We start from the raw sequence: 17,788 nt of genomic DNA on the forward strand, positions 1-17,788 counted from the left end.
ACAAATTCTGACAAAGACTTATTTGGGTGATTAGCAGTGGACTTTTTTTCTACCACAAATGCAAGAATTCTTGTTTTCAAAATCTACTGTATTCATGTGATAATTGACGTAAAATAAAAAGGTCATACAATGGAAGCTGCAATCATCTGAATCAAATTAAGTGAACAAATATATTTAGTTTGTGTTTTTTTTTTTTCAATTTAAAACAATCTGAACTACTTATTCAGCACAATTACCTACACAAGAGGTCAAACATATTATCAGTATGGATTACATACATACTGTCACACACATACTGTAGTACCAATACTTTAAAGTCCTGTGATAGAAATGACATACAGATCAGAATAATACACTGAATAAGTCGTGTCCTCTCTCCTGCAGTGCCCCCGAGTATTCAGGCTGGTCCCTGGGTCATGAAGGTACAGGTGGGTCACCCTGTGGAGCTGCCTTGTGTGGTGAGAGGAGTCCCAGAGCCGACACTCACCTGGACTAAGGATGGTAAAAGGTACACGGTGTCACCTGACGGCAGCCTGGCACTGAGGAATGTGGGCCTGGATGATGAAGGAACCTACATCTGCATGGCCACCAACACTGCCGGCAGAGATGAGGCTCGAGTCCGGCTTCTAGTTCAAGGTTAGTTTCTGACTTGTACTTTACTTACTATACCTACGCTACCGTTCAAAAATTTAGGGTAACTTAGGCAATTTCATATTTTCCATGAAGACTCACACTTTTATTCATGTGCTAACATAATTGCACAAGGGTTTTCTAATCATCAGTGAGCCTTTGAACACCATTAGCTAACACGATGTAGCATTAGAACACAGGAGTGATGGTTGCTGGAAATGTTCCTCTGTACCCCTATAGAGATATTCCATTAAAAATCAGCAGTTTCCAGCTAGAATATTCATTTACCACATTAACAATGTCTAGACTGGATTTCTGGTTCATTTAAGGCATTGAGAAAAATGTTTTTCTTTCAAAAATAAGAACATTTCTAAGTGACCCCATTCTTTCGAATAGTAGTGTATGTGAGTTAAAATGTTAAGTTTTGTGTAGAATGTGTCTGTATGGCGCTTCATTTGTTTTTGAAAGATACTGATTAGGGCTGGGCGATATGGCCTAAAAAAAAAATCTCCAATTTTTTTCCACAAAAAATCCCGATTCACGATTTATCCGATTTTTTTTTTTTTGCCCCCTACCTAATCTCTGCACGCGGAGTCCAGTCTACTTTAGGCAACTGAGCTGCAGCCCTCTTCAGGTAAACACACCGGATGGCAGCTGGAAATGCGCCGCATGTGGCATGCTGGTCCGGTTGCGGTGCGTTTCCAGCTGTGATCCGATGTGTTTACCTGGAGAGCTGCAGCTCATTTGCATAAAGTAGACTGACTTCTACTTTATGCAAATTGCATGCGGCGTGCGGAGATTCCACGCATCGTGAAACTGTCCTCAAACTTCTAAACTAGGCGTCGGTGACCTAAAACGAGGACAGATTTAGCTGCTGCAGATTATTTCTCGCTTCGAATGCTTTCAGAAATACTTTTCACTGACGTGTTTTTTGAAATAAAAGGGAAATTTTGCGGCCGAGCCGCTGTGTTTATCCGACTTGTCTGCCGGACTGTCCAGCTGAAAGCTCGGTGACGTGACCACGTAGCGGCCTGCTGTTGCGCAGCGCTGTCATGTGACCATGTGGTCCGCTCGTGGCCGCCATCCGTGCCATTTTCAGATGTGGTGCGTTGCCGTGCGGGAAAATCGCATCTAGTGGACACGCGCCTTTAGATCTGCACCGCTCGCCGCCATGTTGTTTGTGTATCAAGCGCGGAGGGTAGGGGGGGCGTGCGCTCTGAACTACGGGAGCCCAGCGGGAAGGCGTTGGTGGCGGATGTTGATGAGAAAATCGATTTTCATAAAAACAAATCGACATTGAGTACAAACTCGAATTAATCGATAAAATCGATTTATCGCCCAGCCCTAATACTGATTAAGTAATATATAGTAGTCTACTTTTCTTTGTCATGCCAGTGTTAGTAAGCAACTCAGATCTTTAGGGAGACGGTTCTTGTACGGTTTTGTGGAGTGAAATACATTTTGAAGACTATTTCTTGGCAGTTTTTGTCTTTATTAGACTGTGACAGTAGAGACAGACAAAAAATATGAGGAACACAGGCAAATGAGATACAGTCAAGCTCCAGTCAGTAAGGAACCGGACCAAGGATTCAGATGCTGAGATAATTTTCGTCCATGTGTTGTGCACCCTAGTAATGCAGCTGTTGTTTCACGAGGTATAATTTTAAATAATTAGAAACTATTACTGTATAGATCAGGCACAGAAATATTTTAGACACGCTTAAGCAAGACATGCTGTATTGTATACTCAGTCAGAATGATAACTGATATAATGTAATACAGTTTTTAAAAGATACATGCTAAAACTATTTTAAAAAATGCTTTGTAGCATGTATTTGTCATGGATTGTGTGTTTGAATCTTTTCAGTGCCCCCTGTTGTTGACGTCCTGGAGCCCCCCTTCAATAGTCCCCTGCAGGAAAGAGTTGCAAACCAGCGTATCGCTTTTCCCTGCCCTGCCAAAGGTATTGCATCTCCTCCTATACCTTTCAGCATTATGAACTGATTAAATTATACCATTTACTGATCTGATTCAAATTTGATCACAAGTGACGTTTTATAAGACTGAGTACATTGCAATTCAATTTTTTCTAGTCACCAATGCTTTGGGTTTATTTGTACTAATGTCTCTTTCTCCATCCCTCCTTTAGGTCTTCCTAAGCCAGTGATTCGCTGGCTGCGTAACGGTCAGGAACTGACAGGTAATGAGCCAGGTGTGTCCATCCTGGAGGACGGTACGCTGCTGATTCTGGCCTCTGTCTCACCGTTGGACAATGGAGAATATGTCTGTGCTGCTGTTAATGACGCTGGATCCACTGAGAGAAAGTACCAGCTCAAAGTCAATGGTAACTGACCTGTCCAAGTCATTTGTTGACACTTCAGTGACCTTTAGTCCTACATTATATAATATATTCATCACTTGTGACACCTCCACAGTGCCTCCAGATTTCCGTGACCGTGAAACGCCAGGCAACATGTCAGTAGTCCAGAGTCAGCCCACCAGCTTGATCTGTGACGTCACTGGTAGTCCGACCCCTGTCATCACCTGGTACAAGGATGGGACTCCTGTAGGTGAAATCCAAATAAGTTAGCTGTTAACACATATTTCATATTTCTATTTTTAGTATATATACAAGTGTCACTTCTTTAAAAGGTTAATGCGCACATTCTGATTAAGTAACATGCAGCCATATAATTTGGGTAGTCTATACTTAACCTGTGGTCAAGTGAGTCCTCTAATAAACCTAATTTTTTAACATGTGTAAAAGTAATGAAAAATTATAATGACCTTTCCTGTCATTCATTTATGGAAGCACTCATAAAGACTTAATCGGCTCTGATCACAGGGTGCAGCTTCCAAGAGAAAAGACTGAGTGTATGTGTGTGTGAGTGAGTGTGTGTGTGTGTGTGTGTGTGTGTGTGTGTGTGTGTGTATGTGTGTGTGTGTGTGTATGTGTGTGTGTGTGTGTGTGTGTGTGTGTGTGTGTGTGTGTGTGTGTGTGTGTGTGTGTGTATGTGTGTGTGTAACAAACAGCGGCCAGACCCGCCTCGGTTGTTCAAAGCTGTAATGATAGAATAATTATGATAAATTGATGCAAGAACAGAGCATTAGCACACACTTCGCTGTACCATCCCAGTTCGTTGGCTGCTTTTTGTTCCTTTGGCTGCAGTATTAATTTTCCCTGCCAGGCCCAGATGGGAAAATCAGAGTGTGTACTTTAATCTGCTAATTATGAGTAATCTAAATCAAGATGTTGTGCTCTCTGAATGTGTTTGGCTCTGAGCAACAATTGAATGCTTTTCATGTTTTGTACACCATTTACATCGTGCTTCTCAGCTAAGTAAGTCTTTGTCTCTCTGCGGACCACGGTTGTTTTTCCAAACTGCTTAAACTGTAAGCTGCAGCTTTCTGAATTTAACTTCTATTGTCGTGATGTCTTATAGTCTGTCCAGTAATTACTGTCAGTCAGCATTTCCTGAACTTTTAGTTATGGTGTTGTTTTTGTGTTTGATTTAATTTATTCGTGTTGATCGACAGGTTGTAGCCAGTAGCAGCGTCCAGATTCTTGATATGGGAAAAACTCTGAGACTGCTGAAGACAGAAACAGCAGACGCAGGCAGCTACAGCTGTAAAGCCATCAACATCGCAGGCAGCACGGAAAAAAACTTTTTCTTGGATGTGCTGGGTGAGTAAAGGCAGTCAGCAGTTATCTCACTGCAAGACACACACAGAAGATACATGCTTTTATTTCCAGCAGGCTGGGTTACTGTAAGGCTTACTGCCCTGGTCTTCCCAAATATTTGTTTATTCAATATTTGTTGTTTCAGAGCTTTGCACCATGACTTTAAGTTAAGACCAACAGGGGCGAATATGTTGCTGATAATAGCTGTTAGCTGTTAGTGTTAATATAATTTTATGGCTATATTTTATTATTTATTTATTGTATTCATGTTTTAAAATTATGTTTTTCCTTTCACTATTTTCAGTAATTGTCTTCTACTTATTTAATCTAGCTTTGTATACTTTTTTTATTATTAGGTTTTTTCTTATTCTTATAATTTATTTTTTTAATGGTCATTTTTCTCACGTCTGCTTACTGTTTACCCTTGAAGTGCCCTACTATCAACTGATCAGTCACCTGTAAAACAGTTACACTCATGAATTAATTATACTGACTTGCACAAAAAGGTTCAAAGGTTCAAAGATTTTTTGACTGATTTATGGAAGCTTCAAAAACTGATGTGAAAAAGCTTCACTAATCAGCTACAACATTAAAACTGACAGGAGACGTCAATAACATCAATCAGCGAGTCCTGGCATTTCTGCTGATGTTACATAGTTATATGACTTGTTGCCATCAACATAAGGATGTGGAAAAACACATTTCTTATGTTGTGATATTTTTTTCCTGATGAAATGTCTAATAGAGTGATTCTTTTCTCTTTACCTCAGTCCCACCAACAATTGTAGGATCAGGCTCTCCTCAAGATGTTTCAGCGATTTTGAAGCAAGATATCACTCTGGAGTGTAAAGTGGAAGGAATGCCCTTTCCCACGATCCAGTGGTACAAGGACAGGAAGTAGGTGCCCTCTGAAATTGTGGAAACAAAATGGTAATACTTGGCTGAACACTGTTCAACAATACCGTAATCCCTCTCATTCTTGTTCCTTTCTAGGCTGGTGTTCCTTGGTGATCCCAATCTGGAGGTCACCAACAGAGGTCAGGTTTTGAGGATAAAGAGTGCTCGTCTTGGAGACCAGGCCCGCTACCAGTGTAGCGTCATGAATACAGCTGGAAAACAGTCAAAGGACTTCAACCTCAGTGTCTATGGTGAGAATCTGTTGTGAAAATCCTAAGCAATCAAGCTACTGAGTGCAGAACCAACAATTCACTATAGTTATACTGTTGAGAACTCTGTTTACACAGTTAACATGGCCAAATATTCAGCTGAATTGCAAATTTCAACCCCAACAATGTATTATTCTTGTTCAGTGCCTCCCTCCATCAAAGGAGGCAACTTAACCACAGAGGTAACAGCGCTGCTGGACACGATGGTAACTCTGGAGTGTGAAGCGCGTGGGGTCCCACTTCCCACTATAACTTGGTACCGAAAAGGAGAGGCCGTCCTGTCTAACCGGCAGGCTCAGTATGTAGAGCGAGGACACTACCTTAAGATCCCTCGGGCGCAGGCGTCTGATGCTGGACAGTACAAGTGCAAGGTGACCAGTGTGGCCGGGAGCGCTGAGAAGAGCTACGAGCTCGACGTCTACTGTAAGAACCTGACATTTACCACCACAGATATACTGTATATACATTCCTGTTTTCATTGTGCTGTGCGTAAACTTGACACAAGAACTTTTAAAAACTCATTTTAACTATGCCATTTATAAATTTAGAGCACATTATGACTCTATATCCAGGTTTCACAATGGAGGAAATGAGAAACTTCTGGTACTTAAGCCCTCCATTGTCTGTGTTTGCACCCCAGTTGATGCTTGTTGTTGAGCTCTGAAGCTTTTTATTGTTTTCATCTGAGCTTTAAGGCATGTGGGTTTACTCGCACAGCACAAAGACATTTGTAGTAGTCAAGAATAATTTCAATCAGCTGTGGATATTTGGGAGACAATTTAATAAAAAAAAAAAAAATTGGTCATTAAAGAACATAAAAATACACAGATTGTAGAACCTTAAGCGTAAAGCAATTTTACATGTTGTTGACTGAAGAAAGTCTTGACTGTTAGATGGAGATAAGGTATCAGTCAAGCAGAAAAGTCAATGAAGCTTTAACTGTTGTTTTGTTCTGTTCCTTTTTTTGGCATCTTTCCCCACCAGTGCCTCCCACCATTACAGGGGGAGATGAGGGGCCCACCGAGAGGAAGGTGGTCCTCAGTAAGCCTCTGATCCTGGAGTGTGAGGCCGGGGGACACCCTCCTCCCTCCCTCACCTGGCTGAAGGACGGAGTTCCTGTGCGTGATGGGGAAAGTGTCCGTGTGCTCGAGCAGGGGAGGAAAATAGAAATCCTCTCAGCCACTATCTCAGACTCGGGACGCTACATCTGTGTGGCTACGAGCATCGCTGGGGAGAATGAGGTCAAATACGACGTGAGAGTCTTAGGTATAGAAATACACAAAACATGCTGTAGTCTACATTAACTTGTACAGCACACACACATAGCCATATCTCTTTGGTTTTTATTGATACACTGTCACAGCTAGATCCAAACTAAGAAGACTTGACTTCAGAAAAAGGGCTTTCTGTCCACTCAGTACCTTTTTTAGTTTCTGTACATAATAACTCAAGGAGGTTGGCTTGCTTGTGTACATGCATGTAGCAGCAGTAATCACTTTGAAGGTCTTGTTCTTATTTCCACGTCAGCTTCTTTACTGTACTTGATTTCTCGTAAGGTTAGTCACTCAAGAATAAGTTCTATTACCATAAAGTTTGATGCTAATAGAAGCTAAACATTTGATTCATCCAAGTGAAACACATCAGAGAGTAAAGATTGTTGATTTGTTGCCTTAAGTGCTTTCTCAGTTACATGTGTTATATAGCGTCTAAGAGTTAGGGCATTTGTTCAGGACTTATCTGGGTCCAGGTTACTTCAGCCAGACTGTGATGTATAGATTGATGTGGCTGTACAAACTGTCTTTAAACACTCGATCAGTAAATGCCAACAGAAAACACTGTGCTTTTTTTCTGTGCCTGAAACAAATAGAATTTACCCTTGCAGACACGTGGTACACAGGAACAACTACAGCCTGTCGTGTTCAGTTTACTTTTTAAACAGTTTGACAGCTGGAGAAAATATTTGCCGTTGTCGGCAGGATTCGAACCTGCGCGGGGAGACCCCAATGGATTTCTAGTCCATCGCCTTAACCACTCGGCCACGACAACTCACGTGTAACTTGAGCTGAGCCTGTTGCTTTCTGCTGAAGCTGCTGCTATCAACAGCATGTGTGCATTCCACATGGGAAACTGACACCTGCCACTTTACCGTCACATTGCAGAGTCACATGTAAACTTCACAAATAATAGAAAAAGCAGATACAGCCGGTGGCTACATCCAGAGTGTTTGTCTTGTCTAACAATTTACCAATGTTTATCTAATCCAATGCATTGTAATATTACTTCTGAAATGTATTTTTTCACTCCTAGTTCCACCTTTCATCGATGGAGCTGATGATGTGACAGACAGCACGGTGGTAGTCAACGGTCCTTTGGAGCTGGAGTGTCACGCTACTGGAACACCTGCACCTGCAATCACGTAAGATCTCTGGCTAATGAATGCACATTTATACAAGTATAAGCCGACGTGTATGCACACAAAGTCACTGTAATAACTGTTTCTGTCCAGGTGGTATAAGGATGGAGAACCAGTCAGACAGGGTGAAGGGTTGCGTGTTGCATCCAGCGGGCGACGGCTAGTTGTATCCCGCGCTCAAGTCTCTGACACAGCTCGCTTTCAGTGTGTGGCCACTAATGAGGCAGGTGACCACGAGAGGGACTTCAATGTGGTTGTCCAAGGTAAAAAAAAATTAAAAAAAATCTAAGTCCTTTGACGTAAAATGAATCATCTCAGTAGTTTTGCATCTGTTCTAAATATACTTTATGTAACTTATACTTTGAATACAAGCTGCAGGAAAGCTCCCATTTTGGGTAAATAACTCTCCCTACCATTTTGTACTTTCCTATTTTCCCTCATTTGCAGTTACAAATATGTATAAGTTTACCCTCTGTCCCTCTCTAGTTCCTCCATCCATTCGTACCACTGGACCTGCAGAACGTTCAGTGGTTCTTCACAAGTCCACCAGTCTGGAGTGCATCTCCAGCGGTGTCCCTCCTCCCAGCATTACCTGGCTTAAAGATGGCCGACCTGTCGACACAACAAAGGAGCACCTTAAGGTTGGCGTCCTGATTGATTGACTGTTATTTTATTAGCTTTGAAATGATTTATCACGGAAGCATGCACCTCTTCAAGCGAACCATAGATCCAGACTTTTGCTTCCGACGTGCACCAAAAATGTTCATAAGTTGCAATGTTAAACCCTCGCTAGATCTGACTTCAATTTTTTATTTATTTTTTTTTTTAAAGGAAGGGCAATGTTCTTCATTTTATGTTTTGGCCTGTGATGTATCTTTAACAGCTGATGTCTGCATATAGGCTTAAAAAACTCATGTTCAAATACACGGAGGTGGAAATACTGGCTGCATTTAGGACTGAAACTATCCATTTCTAGTTACAGTGCGCTGTTTTTCTCCCATAATCATAAACTTACAAGTTCTTTTCACCTGTAGAATGTATGTTTATCTCTCATTTAAGTATGGAACGTATTTACCAGTCTGAAATCTCTGGCTGCTCTGTGTGTCTCATATTACTCACAGCTGGAGTCAGCAGGCAGAACACTAAAGATTACAGAGGCAAGACTAGAGGACTCTGGGAGATACACCTGTCTGGCCACCAATGCAGCTGGTGAAGCTCAGCAGCACATACGACTCAGTGTCCATGGTAACTCAGCAACACACAAATCATTTTCTGTGCATCTTTGTGTCCCTGTTCTCAGTCATCACCTGGTTTCTGTAATCCATCTTTCTTTCTTCCATCTGTTACCAAGAGACTAGGTGGAGACACGAGAGTATCATCTAATAAATTGTTTTTCTTGTGTGTAATCATGTTCTGTGTGTGTCCCTCAGAGCCTCCCAGTATCCCTTACTCTGGAGAGATCATCAACCAGACCATCCTGTCAGGCTTTCCCACTGAACTTGAGTGCAAGGCCACAGGCAGCCCATTACCTGGTAAGATGGCTCACAATCTTCCTCCTCAGTCCTGCTGTCTTCGCTCACAGCCTGCAGGGCGTACTTTCCTCTGACCCTTGAGCTGGAATTGGCTTTGCTGCAACTTTCCTTAACTTTAACCATTAAAGGAAGAGTCAGAAAATTGATCTCAGATGACTCCCAACAGGCAACTTCAGGTTTTTTTCCCCACTCGCTATCTTTCCATTTGGATGAATTGTACAAGTTCAGTACAGATAAGCACTTAGATTCCATTGCAATTAAATCCTCTTTTCCTGAGATGTTTCTTCCTTTTTACAGCAGGTGTTGCATTCCAACAGTATGACATTTGCGAAATGACGTTATATTTGAAATATTTTATTATATATTTAGTATTGTTGTAGTTTTTCTGTTTTTAGCTATTTTTCTTCTTTGTTTATATAAATCATTAAGACTGATAAGGTGTGAGAAAATGAAGAAACCCTAACCTTTTATCTGTGTCCCTGTGCCGTTTTATTTACAAAATCATCCTGCTTGCACGTATTAAAAAGTCTTGTCTAAATGCTTGGAAGACAAATAGTAAATATTCTTACTGGTTTAGAAAGAACAAATAACTAGAACTAATAAATAACAGGCTTTATCTCTTAGAGGTATAAAACAAGACAACAGCATTTTGTTTCTATCAATCATCTGATTAGAAAACAATCTCTAAGATTTAAAAATCGAGCTTTACAAAGCTGTTTTTTAAAATGTGTTATTTCTGCACTGTAACTACACTCCAATCTTAATACTTTTATCTGTTATTGTCTTCATTTTTCATTTTATTAAAACATGTTTAAATTGTAATTTATATACTTCTAAAAATCATTTTAATGCTTTTTATTTGCTTCTTGTTCATGCTTTCCTTTGACTTACCTTTGTGCCTCAGCTATCACCTGGTACAAAGATGGCCGACCTCTGACTAGTGCAGCTGGAGTGACAATGCTGAAGCGCAGTCAGGTGCTGGAGATTGAACGGGCACAACTGTCTGATGCTGGGATATACAGATGTGTAGCTGTCAACCTGGCCGGAGTCGCTGAGATATCTCACAGACTGCAAGTGTTCGGTATGATAACTAGACATCCTATCAGTACCACCATATATTTACAGTCAGTGACACGCAGTCAAAATGTGCTTCCTTATCCAGCTTCTCAAAACTCCACCAGCATTATACAATTCCTCTAGGTTTGACTGATGCCATGCACTGATAAAATTGGTCTTTCCTTTTATTTTTGTGCCTCACAGTGCCTCCGATCATCTCCAACCGAGGTGGTACGGTAACAGTTGTGGTGAATGAGGCTGCCAGGCTGCAATGTGAGGCCACCGGTGTTCCCCTGCCCAGTCTCACCTGGCTCAAAGATGGCAGCCCTGTGGCAAGTGTTTCACATGGCATACAAGTAAGTTATGAGGTGATTTTGCTCAAAAACAAAAGCAAGATTATAGATGCACACACATTGTGCCTCAGATTTGTATTATTCCTGCATCTGTATGGAACATGTATCAGGAAGTGCAGATTTTTTTTGATGGCTGTGTGTTGTGTTTATTTGTGTATTTCTGTCTCCCTCTCAGGTGTTGTCTGGTGGCAGAGTTTTGTCTCTGAACAGTGCACAGATTAGTGATACAGGCAGATACACCTGTGTGGCTGTCAACGCCGGAGGAGAACAACACAAAGAGTATGACTTGAGGGTTTATGGTGAGAAAATAACTCTTTTCGTAAGCTGTTGGTGCATACATGTACTTTTTATGAACATGTACAGAATACCTGTAATATGTATTCTGTACATGAACAACATGAAACATTGTCTTTATAGTCACAGTAATTCATGCATTGAAATGCATTTGTGGATCTCTAACAATGCTTAATGTTCATTTTAGTTCAATTGTGTTAGCAGAGATTTGGTTGCAAAAAATGCGCATACAAGTGTTTTAATTTCATGAGGAAAATTAATGGAAATAGCCTTTTGACATAATCCGAAAACAACAACAACTTAAAGTTTTTAAATTTTTTTTCTGATGTTAGTCTGAGTAGTACAAAGTGTGTAATAGCAGGTTTCAATCCTTTGTTTTGACTTTCGGTGGTGGGTTTTCCTTTTTGTTTGCTTAAGATCACAGGTGCAGCTTTTTCTAAGCCAACAATGACATAACTTTCATCATCATCATGACCCAGACTTTAAAAAATGCTGCACTATGTTGCAGTAATGTTAAGCCTTAGATTAAAAGGGTTTTTAATCTTCCAAAGCTCTGAAATGAGGTTCAATTTGATCTTAAAATATTTAATTTTACATGTGGTTTTCAGGCACTGATTCCACACCTCAGGACAAAACCTAATGTTCATGCCTCTGATGTCTTTTCCTTCTTCCCCATTTGTTTTACTAAGTGATGATTATGGCCGACTGCAGTATGTCTTTCAGCAGAGCACCAGATTGAGCACGAAACTTGAATTAGAATACTGAAACAATATCTGACAAAGGCCTTGAGCAAAACGTGCACAGGAAGTATGGTTTGAGTTTAGCATTTCAATAAACCTTGTCAGTTCCCTGCATAGCGCTGAGCTTGATGGCAGCTCGGTTGTTTTACAGGTCTAATCATAGCTAATGTCACTGAGGTAACAGGAGACAAGTAGTTTACATATATGGAATTACAAAATCTGTACTTGTGTGAGTCCATCCATGTATGTGTGTTTGAACATATCTATGCAGAATACAAACATCCGCATGTTTCCTCAAAGAGATCAAACAGAGCTTGTCCGCAGAAGTAAAGGCAGATTTGTTGTGGTAATTGCTACCATTCTTCAGCAGCTTCCTGTGTCTGGTCAAATACCAAGCTGAGGGCCTGTTTCTGTCCTGTCTCAGTGACTTGGGTCTATCTGTCCAATGCAAGTGAAACTGGCCTGCAGTGATTCTAGATTCACCAGGAGACGGAGACTGTGTCATGAAAAACTCAGAAACAGAAGCTTAAAGTAGAGGCTGAATTTAAGGATGTGTGTCTGCTGTTAGAATATAGACAGAAATTGTTCCTCCAAAGTTGTCAGTTAATTTATTCCTGTGGTTTGTTTGTCTCAGTCTCATAGGTGTGTGCTTTGATTCACAAATGTTCAGTGCCAAATTCAAAAACTGTGGGACTTTTTAGTTATACCAATCTTTGGTTGTTGACATACAGAGGGGAAAGGAAAAGTTTTTTTTTTGTTTTTAATCCTAAATGCATCATACTTATATGTTCAAAACATTCCATGGAAATTATGTTTCATGAACTTCTGGGAAATGAAACTACTCTAATTTTTAATACCACAAACAAATGTTGAACTGGTTTAATGGTGCTGTCACTGCCCAGGATGGAATTTGTTCTTAAAGAGCACCAGATGCCCAACCGAACAGAGCTTGTACATCTCAGGAAGCAATTATTCTGTTCACTCATGAGGTAATCTGAACAGTTTACAACACTTAGCGTGGCTTAGCGGGATAAACTTCATATTAACTGACCCTTAGTGTGATAGAGCCGTATTTGCTCTGTCATTGAAACACTCTCTAGTGGCTTGTCTTCATGTCTGCCACAGTGCCACCAAACATCAAGGGTGAGGAGGTGAATGCTACGGTGATGCTCGGTCGTCCAGTGGAGCTGCACTGCCAGAGTGATGCAATCCCTCCACCTACCCTCTCCTGGCGCAAAGATGGCCGCCCACTATTTAGGAAGCCTGGTCTGACCGTCTCAGCAGATGGAAGTCTGCTCAAGGTACAGCTCATTAGAAACTGTACAGACATCTCGTTTATATTATATAAGCACAACTTGTACAATCCTGTTGCGTCCTTTTCAATAATGGCAATTTCATTCTCGCTGTTACTGTCTTTAGAGTTAAAATGTGTGTATATCGCCAGCTTTCACTGATTTGTTCATGAATTGAATTGGTAGGTCGATAGTGCCCAGGTGCAGGATTCAGGCAGGTATACCTGTGAGGCCACTAATGTTGCTGGAAAAACAGAGAAGAACTACAACCTCATTGTCTGGGGTGAGTCTGTCTTTATTTTTTATCTGTATTTCTATTTGTTTTATTCTTTTTGTGAGAATAATTTTCTAAGAAGCTCATTTAATTTAAATGTGCCGTTCATTTTAGTTACAATTTGTATCTAGATGTTTCACAAAGCTGAGCCATCTCTCTGAAGACCATTGTTAACGATTAGAAGTCGTGTTTAGTGTCACATCCTCTCTCTGTAATTAGTGTGGGAAAATAGATACAAATGGATTCATAGATACTTCTGTCAGGAGCTTTAATTGTTATTTTCACAAACACAGGGTCAAAGCTATGATTTTGCGCTAGCAGCTGACCAATACCACTTTTGCTTCATTCAGTTTCAATGAAAATGTACAAATACTCATGAATGTGATATGAGCGCCTCCTTTTGGTGTCCTGCTGCTATTGCAGTTTCTCCCAGTATCCGTGGCTCAGAGGAGGTGTCTCCTCTGACTGTTATCGAAGGAAGTCTCATCACTCTGGTGTGTGAGTCCAGTGGCATCCCGCCTCCCAGCCTGACATGGAGGAAGGACGGTGAGTTTATGTGTGTTTGTGAGAAACATCAGGACACAAAGTAGCAGTAAGAGAAAAAGAAATACACTATACAAACAAAGTGTGATGCACTGAATACTGTGAAGGTGGCATGTTGTAGCACTTGACCTAATCTGAAGTGTCTGTTTGTTCCAGGTTCTGAACTGAAGTCGGATCAGAGGATCAGGGTGTTGTCAGGAGGTCGTCAGCTGCAGATCTCCAGCGCTGACAAGACAGACACTGCCTCTTACACTTGCACAGCTTCCAGTGCAGCTGGCACCACTTCCAAAGAGTACAGCCTGCAGGTTTATGGTACATCCACATCGCTAAACCATCTAATGATCAAAGCTGTTTCAGTTGCTATTTTGCCTTTTATTACTGGAAGATGATTCAAATACGTAGGTCTCTTTTCTGTACACAATGTAATGTTTTTTACATATAGAGTGTACAACACTGCTATCAGAATAAGAAAATGACTAAAATATAGTTAAAGTGACTAAAATTTTAAGCATCTGTCTGCACTTGAATTGTGACTGACAGTGTGACAGTACTGTATGAAATAATGTGATATCACGTACGGTATCGACACTACATAGTGTGTCTGTACTATGCCTTCTCAGCATCTCTTTAATGACGCACAACTCACCTACTTTTCTTACGTCAGTCCGCCCTTCCATCAGAGGCAGTGAAGGTGACACAGATGACATCACTGTGACAAAAGGAGGTGATGTGACTCTACAGTGTGCTGCGGAGGGTGTGCCACGACCTGCGGTCACATGGCTGAAAGACGGACGGCCTATCACAGGCCAGCATGGTGCCAAAGTCCTGAACGAGGGGCAGCTGTTGCAGATTAAAGATGCAAAGGTGTCAGACACGGGACGCTACACTTGTATTGCTGTTAATGTGGCAGGACAGGCTGACAGAAAGCATGACGTCAGTGTACATGGTATGAATTCATGATTATTTTAACTGATTTTTGTAATTTTCTTTCTTCACTCTGGAATACTCGTGTTAAAATATCTTTCTGTCCCTTCCCCTCATTCCCTCTTGTTTTGTTCAGTCCCACCTAGTATAATTGGTCAGGTGCATTTTCCAGAAAATGTGAGTGTTGTATTGAAGAATCCAGTTGCTCTGAGCTGTGAAGCCTCAGGCATTCCTCTTCCTGCCATCTCCTGGCTGAAGGATGGTCGGCCAGTTAAAGCAACTAGTTCAGTACGCATCCTCTCAGGTCAGTACCTGTTTGAGTTTCTGGGTTTTTCTGATGTTATGAGGAAATGTTTCTTTAAAAACGTAAAATATATATTTAATATTTTTTAATAACTATATGTGGTGTCAAATGCTTTTATAGCCCAGGCAGGCAGACATCTGGAAGAGGCACAGAAACTGACAAAACTAAACACTGATCACTTTGTTGCTCTTTATGTTGGGCTAGATTTTCTAAATACTGAAAATGGAGCCAAGAGGAGGTTCATAACTCAATTTTCTACTCAAACCACTTGAATCGAAAAAATATTGTCTACTCAGCTTTAAAGATCGATGAAATGTTTTCTTTCTGTCCGCTTCAGAAAGCGCTCTAGTAATTGTGAGTGATAGTTTACATTTTCAAAGGAGCAACTTGAACTGTTTTGCTGACAAGTTAGGCTTCAAAGGCCAAGCAGGTCCGATTCATCACCAGTAATAACATGTAATAGGATCATTGCTGTTAGTCTTCTTTCACAGACGTCTGTCTGCGAAAGAAGACAAACAGAAGCAGTTGCTTTGAATTGTGTTTTCAGTCATCTAACAAGATGTCTTGGGTGTTTACTAAGCAGTCCATAGTCCCTGAACTTGAACTTGCCACCCAAGCTGCCTTTGCAGATTTAAGTGCTGAGTGAGTGAGAAATAACAACATTCATGTTGTCAAAAGCTCAATTAACATATACAAAGAAAGTAAGATTAATTCAGTGCACTGTAGAGTTTGCATGGTGTCTGTACTTGCCACTTGTTTTCTTGGGAGATTCTCATGAACCCTGGTAGGTAGACACAATTAGTCCCAAATCTCATTAAACTGGTTTGTAAATGTTGTAACAGCTGTGAGCCTAAAAGTTCAAATTCTTTCTGTCAATTGGTGTTCAAAAATGTTCAAATAGGAGCAGTTTACTTTTAACAAGCTTAAAATGTTGTTTACATGTGGGAACGTTTGTCTTTTCTGGAGAAAGGGGAAGGAGCCTGTGAATACATTCCTTGATGGCAATAGATAAGTGATAACTGACCTGCCTCACCTGTAGGTGGTCGCAGCCTACGTCTAATGCACGCTGCAGTAGAGGATGCTGGGAGGTACACTTGTATCGTTTCTAACAGCGCTGGAGAGGAAAGGAAGAGCTTTGACCTCGACATCCTGGGTAAACTGATAGTAAATGTCCTGTACTGTGGTTTTAGTTTTGTGGCTTAACATTGTTGAAAAATGTCCAGATTAAAGTCACCATTCAGATGTAAAAGATTTGTATCATTAAGATGTTCATGTTTATGTCCAACTTGAGTAGATACAATGAACAGTCAAAGAACCATTTAAATGTTTTTATTGTTAGTTCCACCAAGGATTGTGGAGGAGGGAACTGTGGTGGATACTAAAGTAAAGGAGAAACACAACATCACTCTCACCTGTGAGGCATCAGGTAAATTATACAATCTACTAGTAAAAAATGTCCTAATCAATCCTTAACTTAAGTTCCAGTAAAGATAATCTCATTGCTTTGCAATTCTGTCAACTTCTGTTAATAATTTTCCAGGTAATCCTGTACCAGAGATAAAGTGGCTGAAGGATGGACAGCTGTTGGTGCCTGACAGGCGCCACCAAGTTTTGTCTCATGGCCGTTTCCTCCAAATCTCTAGGGCTCAAGTTGCAGATACCGGCAGGTACAGCTGCCTGGCATCTAACAGCGCAGGAGACCGCAGCAGGCATTTCAACCTCAACGTCCTGGGTACAAAGACCACTCTTCTTATATCATTCAGAAATGTTTCATTAGAGGAATGCAGTCATTTTCTTAAACGGATTGGTTTCTTTTGCTTTTTTCCTGCCCAGTTTCTCCCACCATTGCTGGGTCAGGCCCTGACATCTCTGCAGAGGAGGTGACAGTAACCCTGAGCAGCCCCACCTCACTGGTGTGTGAAGTCCAGTCTTATCCTCCTGCTCTGATCACCTGGCTCAAGGATGGCACTCCGTTTGAATCCAATCGCAACGTTCGAGTCCTCCCAGGTGAGAGATCACATGTGCAAAGAAGAAACTACAAAAATGTTAGAATCGTGGGCACCCAGATAGTTCAGCTGGTTGAGCAAGCGACCCATGTACACAGTGGCCTGGGTTTGATTCCAGCTCACAGCCTTTTTCTGCATGTCTTCCCAACATTCTTGTCCCTGCTTTCCTGTCTACCTCTTGACTGTGCCTATCAAATAAGGCCAAAAAAATGTTGGAATAGTGTGGTACATTTTTGACGCTTTCTTATACAGGTGGACGGACACTGCAGATTCTCAATGCTAAAGAAGAGGATGCTGGGCGGTATACCTGTGTGGCCACTAATGAGGCTGGAGAGACGCTGAAGCACTATGAGGTCAAGGTTTATGGTGAGAAAACATGCTCTGTGTACATGTTACGTGTACATATATACACATACATATAATTAAAATCACAGATAATAGTTAGCTGTGACAGATTTTAAGCAATAGCTTAAATACATACTACATATATATATATATAAAATCTGTAAACCCTGGATAAAGTATAACCACATAAACATACCTAAATATGTCAGTGTGTTAAATTTATTTATAATATGT

At 41.0% G+C, this 17,788-nt stretch overlaps 1 protein-coding gene and 1 non-coding gene across 3 annotated transcripts in view; one reads left to right on the plus strand and one right to left on the minus strand.

Moving 5' to 3' along the window:
• Positions 1-17,788, plus strand: part of hmcn1 (hemicentin 1) — a 104,007-nt gene that overhangs the window by 52,020 nt on the left and 34,199 nt on the right. For both annotated transcript variants that reach the window (XM_055019030.1, XM_035945611.2), the window contains exons 24-51: positions 385-636; positions 2,498-2,593; positions 2,780-2,974; positions 3,066-3,196; positions 4,168-4,315; positions 5,083-5,209; positions 5,306-5,460; positions 5,623-5,901; positions 6,463-6,744; positions 7,786-7,894; positions 7,985-8,154; positions 8,378-8,532; positions 9,013-9,136; positions 9,322-9,423; positions 10,328-10,504; positions 10,684-10,835; positions 11,008-11,131; positions 12,992-13,167; positions 13,345-13,441; positions 13,856-13,978; positions 14,132-14,287; positions 14,640-14,921; positions 15,036-15,203; positions 16,243-16,356; positions 16,543-16,629; positions 16,744-16,935; positions 17,037-17,210; positions 17,462-17,575. In XM_055019030.1, the coding sequence (XP_054875005.1) occupies positions 385-636; positions 2,498-2,593; positions 2,780-2,974; positions 3,066-3,196; positions 4,168-4,315; positions 5,083-5,209; positions 5,306-5,460; positions 5,623-5,901; positions 6,463-6,744; positions 7,786-7,894; positions 7,985-8,154; positions 8,378-8,532; positions 9,013-9,136; positions 9,322-9,423; positions 10,328-10,504; positions 10,684-10,835; positions 11,008-11,131; positions 12,992-13,167; positions 13,345-13,441; positions 13,856-13,978; positions 14,132-14,287; positions 14,640-14,921; positions 15,036-15,203; positions 16,243-16,356; positions 16,543-16,629; positions 16,744-16,935; positions 17,037-17,210; positions 17,462-17,575 (4,461 nt within the window). The remainder of the gene's footprint in view (positions 1-384; positions 637-2,497; positions 2,594-2,779; positions 2,975-3,065; positions 3,197-4,167; positions 4,316-5,082; positions 5,210-5,305; positions 5,461-5,622; positions 5,902-6,462; positions 6,745-7,785; positions 7,895-7,984; positions 8,155-8,377; positions 8,533-9,012; positions 9,137-9,321; positions 9,424-10,327; positions 10,505-10,683; positions 10,836-11,007; positions 11,132-12,991; positions 13,168-13,344; positions 13,442-13,855; positions 13,979-14,131; positions 14,288-14,639; positions 14,922-15,035; positions 15,204-16,242; positions 16,357-16,542; positions 16,630-16,743; positions 16,936-17,036; positions 17,211-17,461; positions 17,576-17,788) is intronic.
• Positions 7,443-7,524, minus strand: trnas-aga (transfer RNA serine (anticodon AGA)). Its single transcript has one exon. It is a non-coding gene; the product is annotated as a tRNA-Ser (tRNA).

Source organism: Amphiprion ocellaris, chromosome 2, assembly GCF_022539595.1.
Source record: "Amphiprion ocellaris isolate individual 3 ecotype Okinawa chromosome 2, ASM2253959v1, whole genome shotgun sequence".
NCBI classification, from domain to species: domain Eukaryota; kingdom Metazoa; phylum Chordata; class Actinopteri; family Pomacentridae; genus Amphiprion; species Amphiprion ocellaris.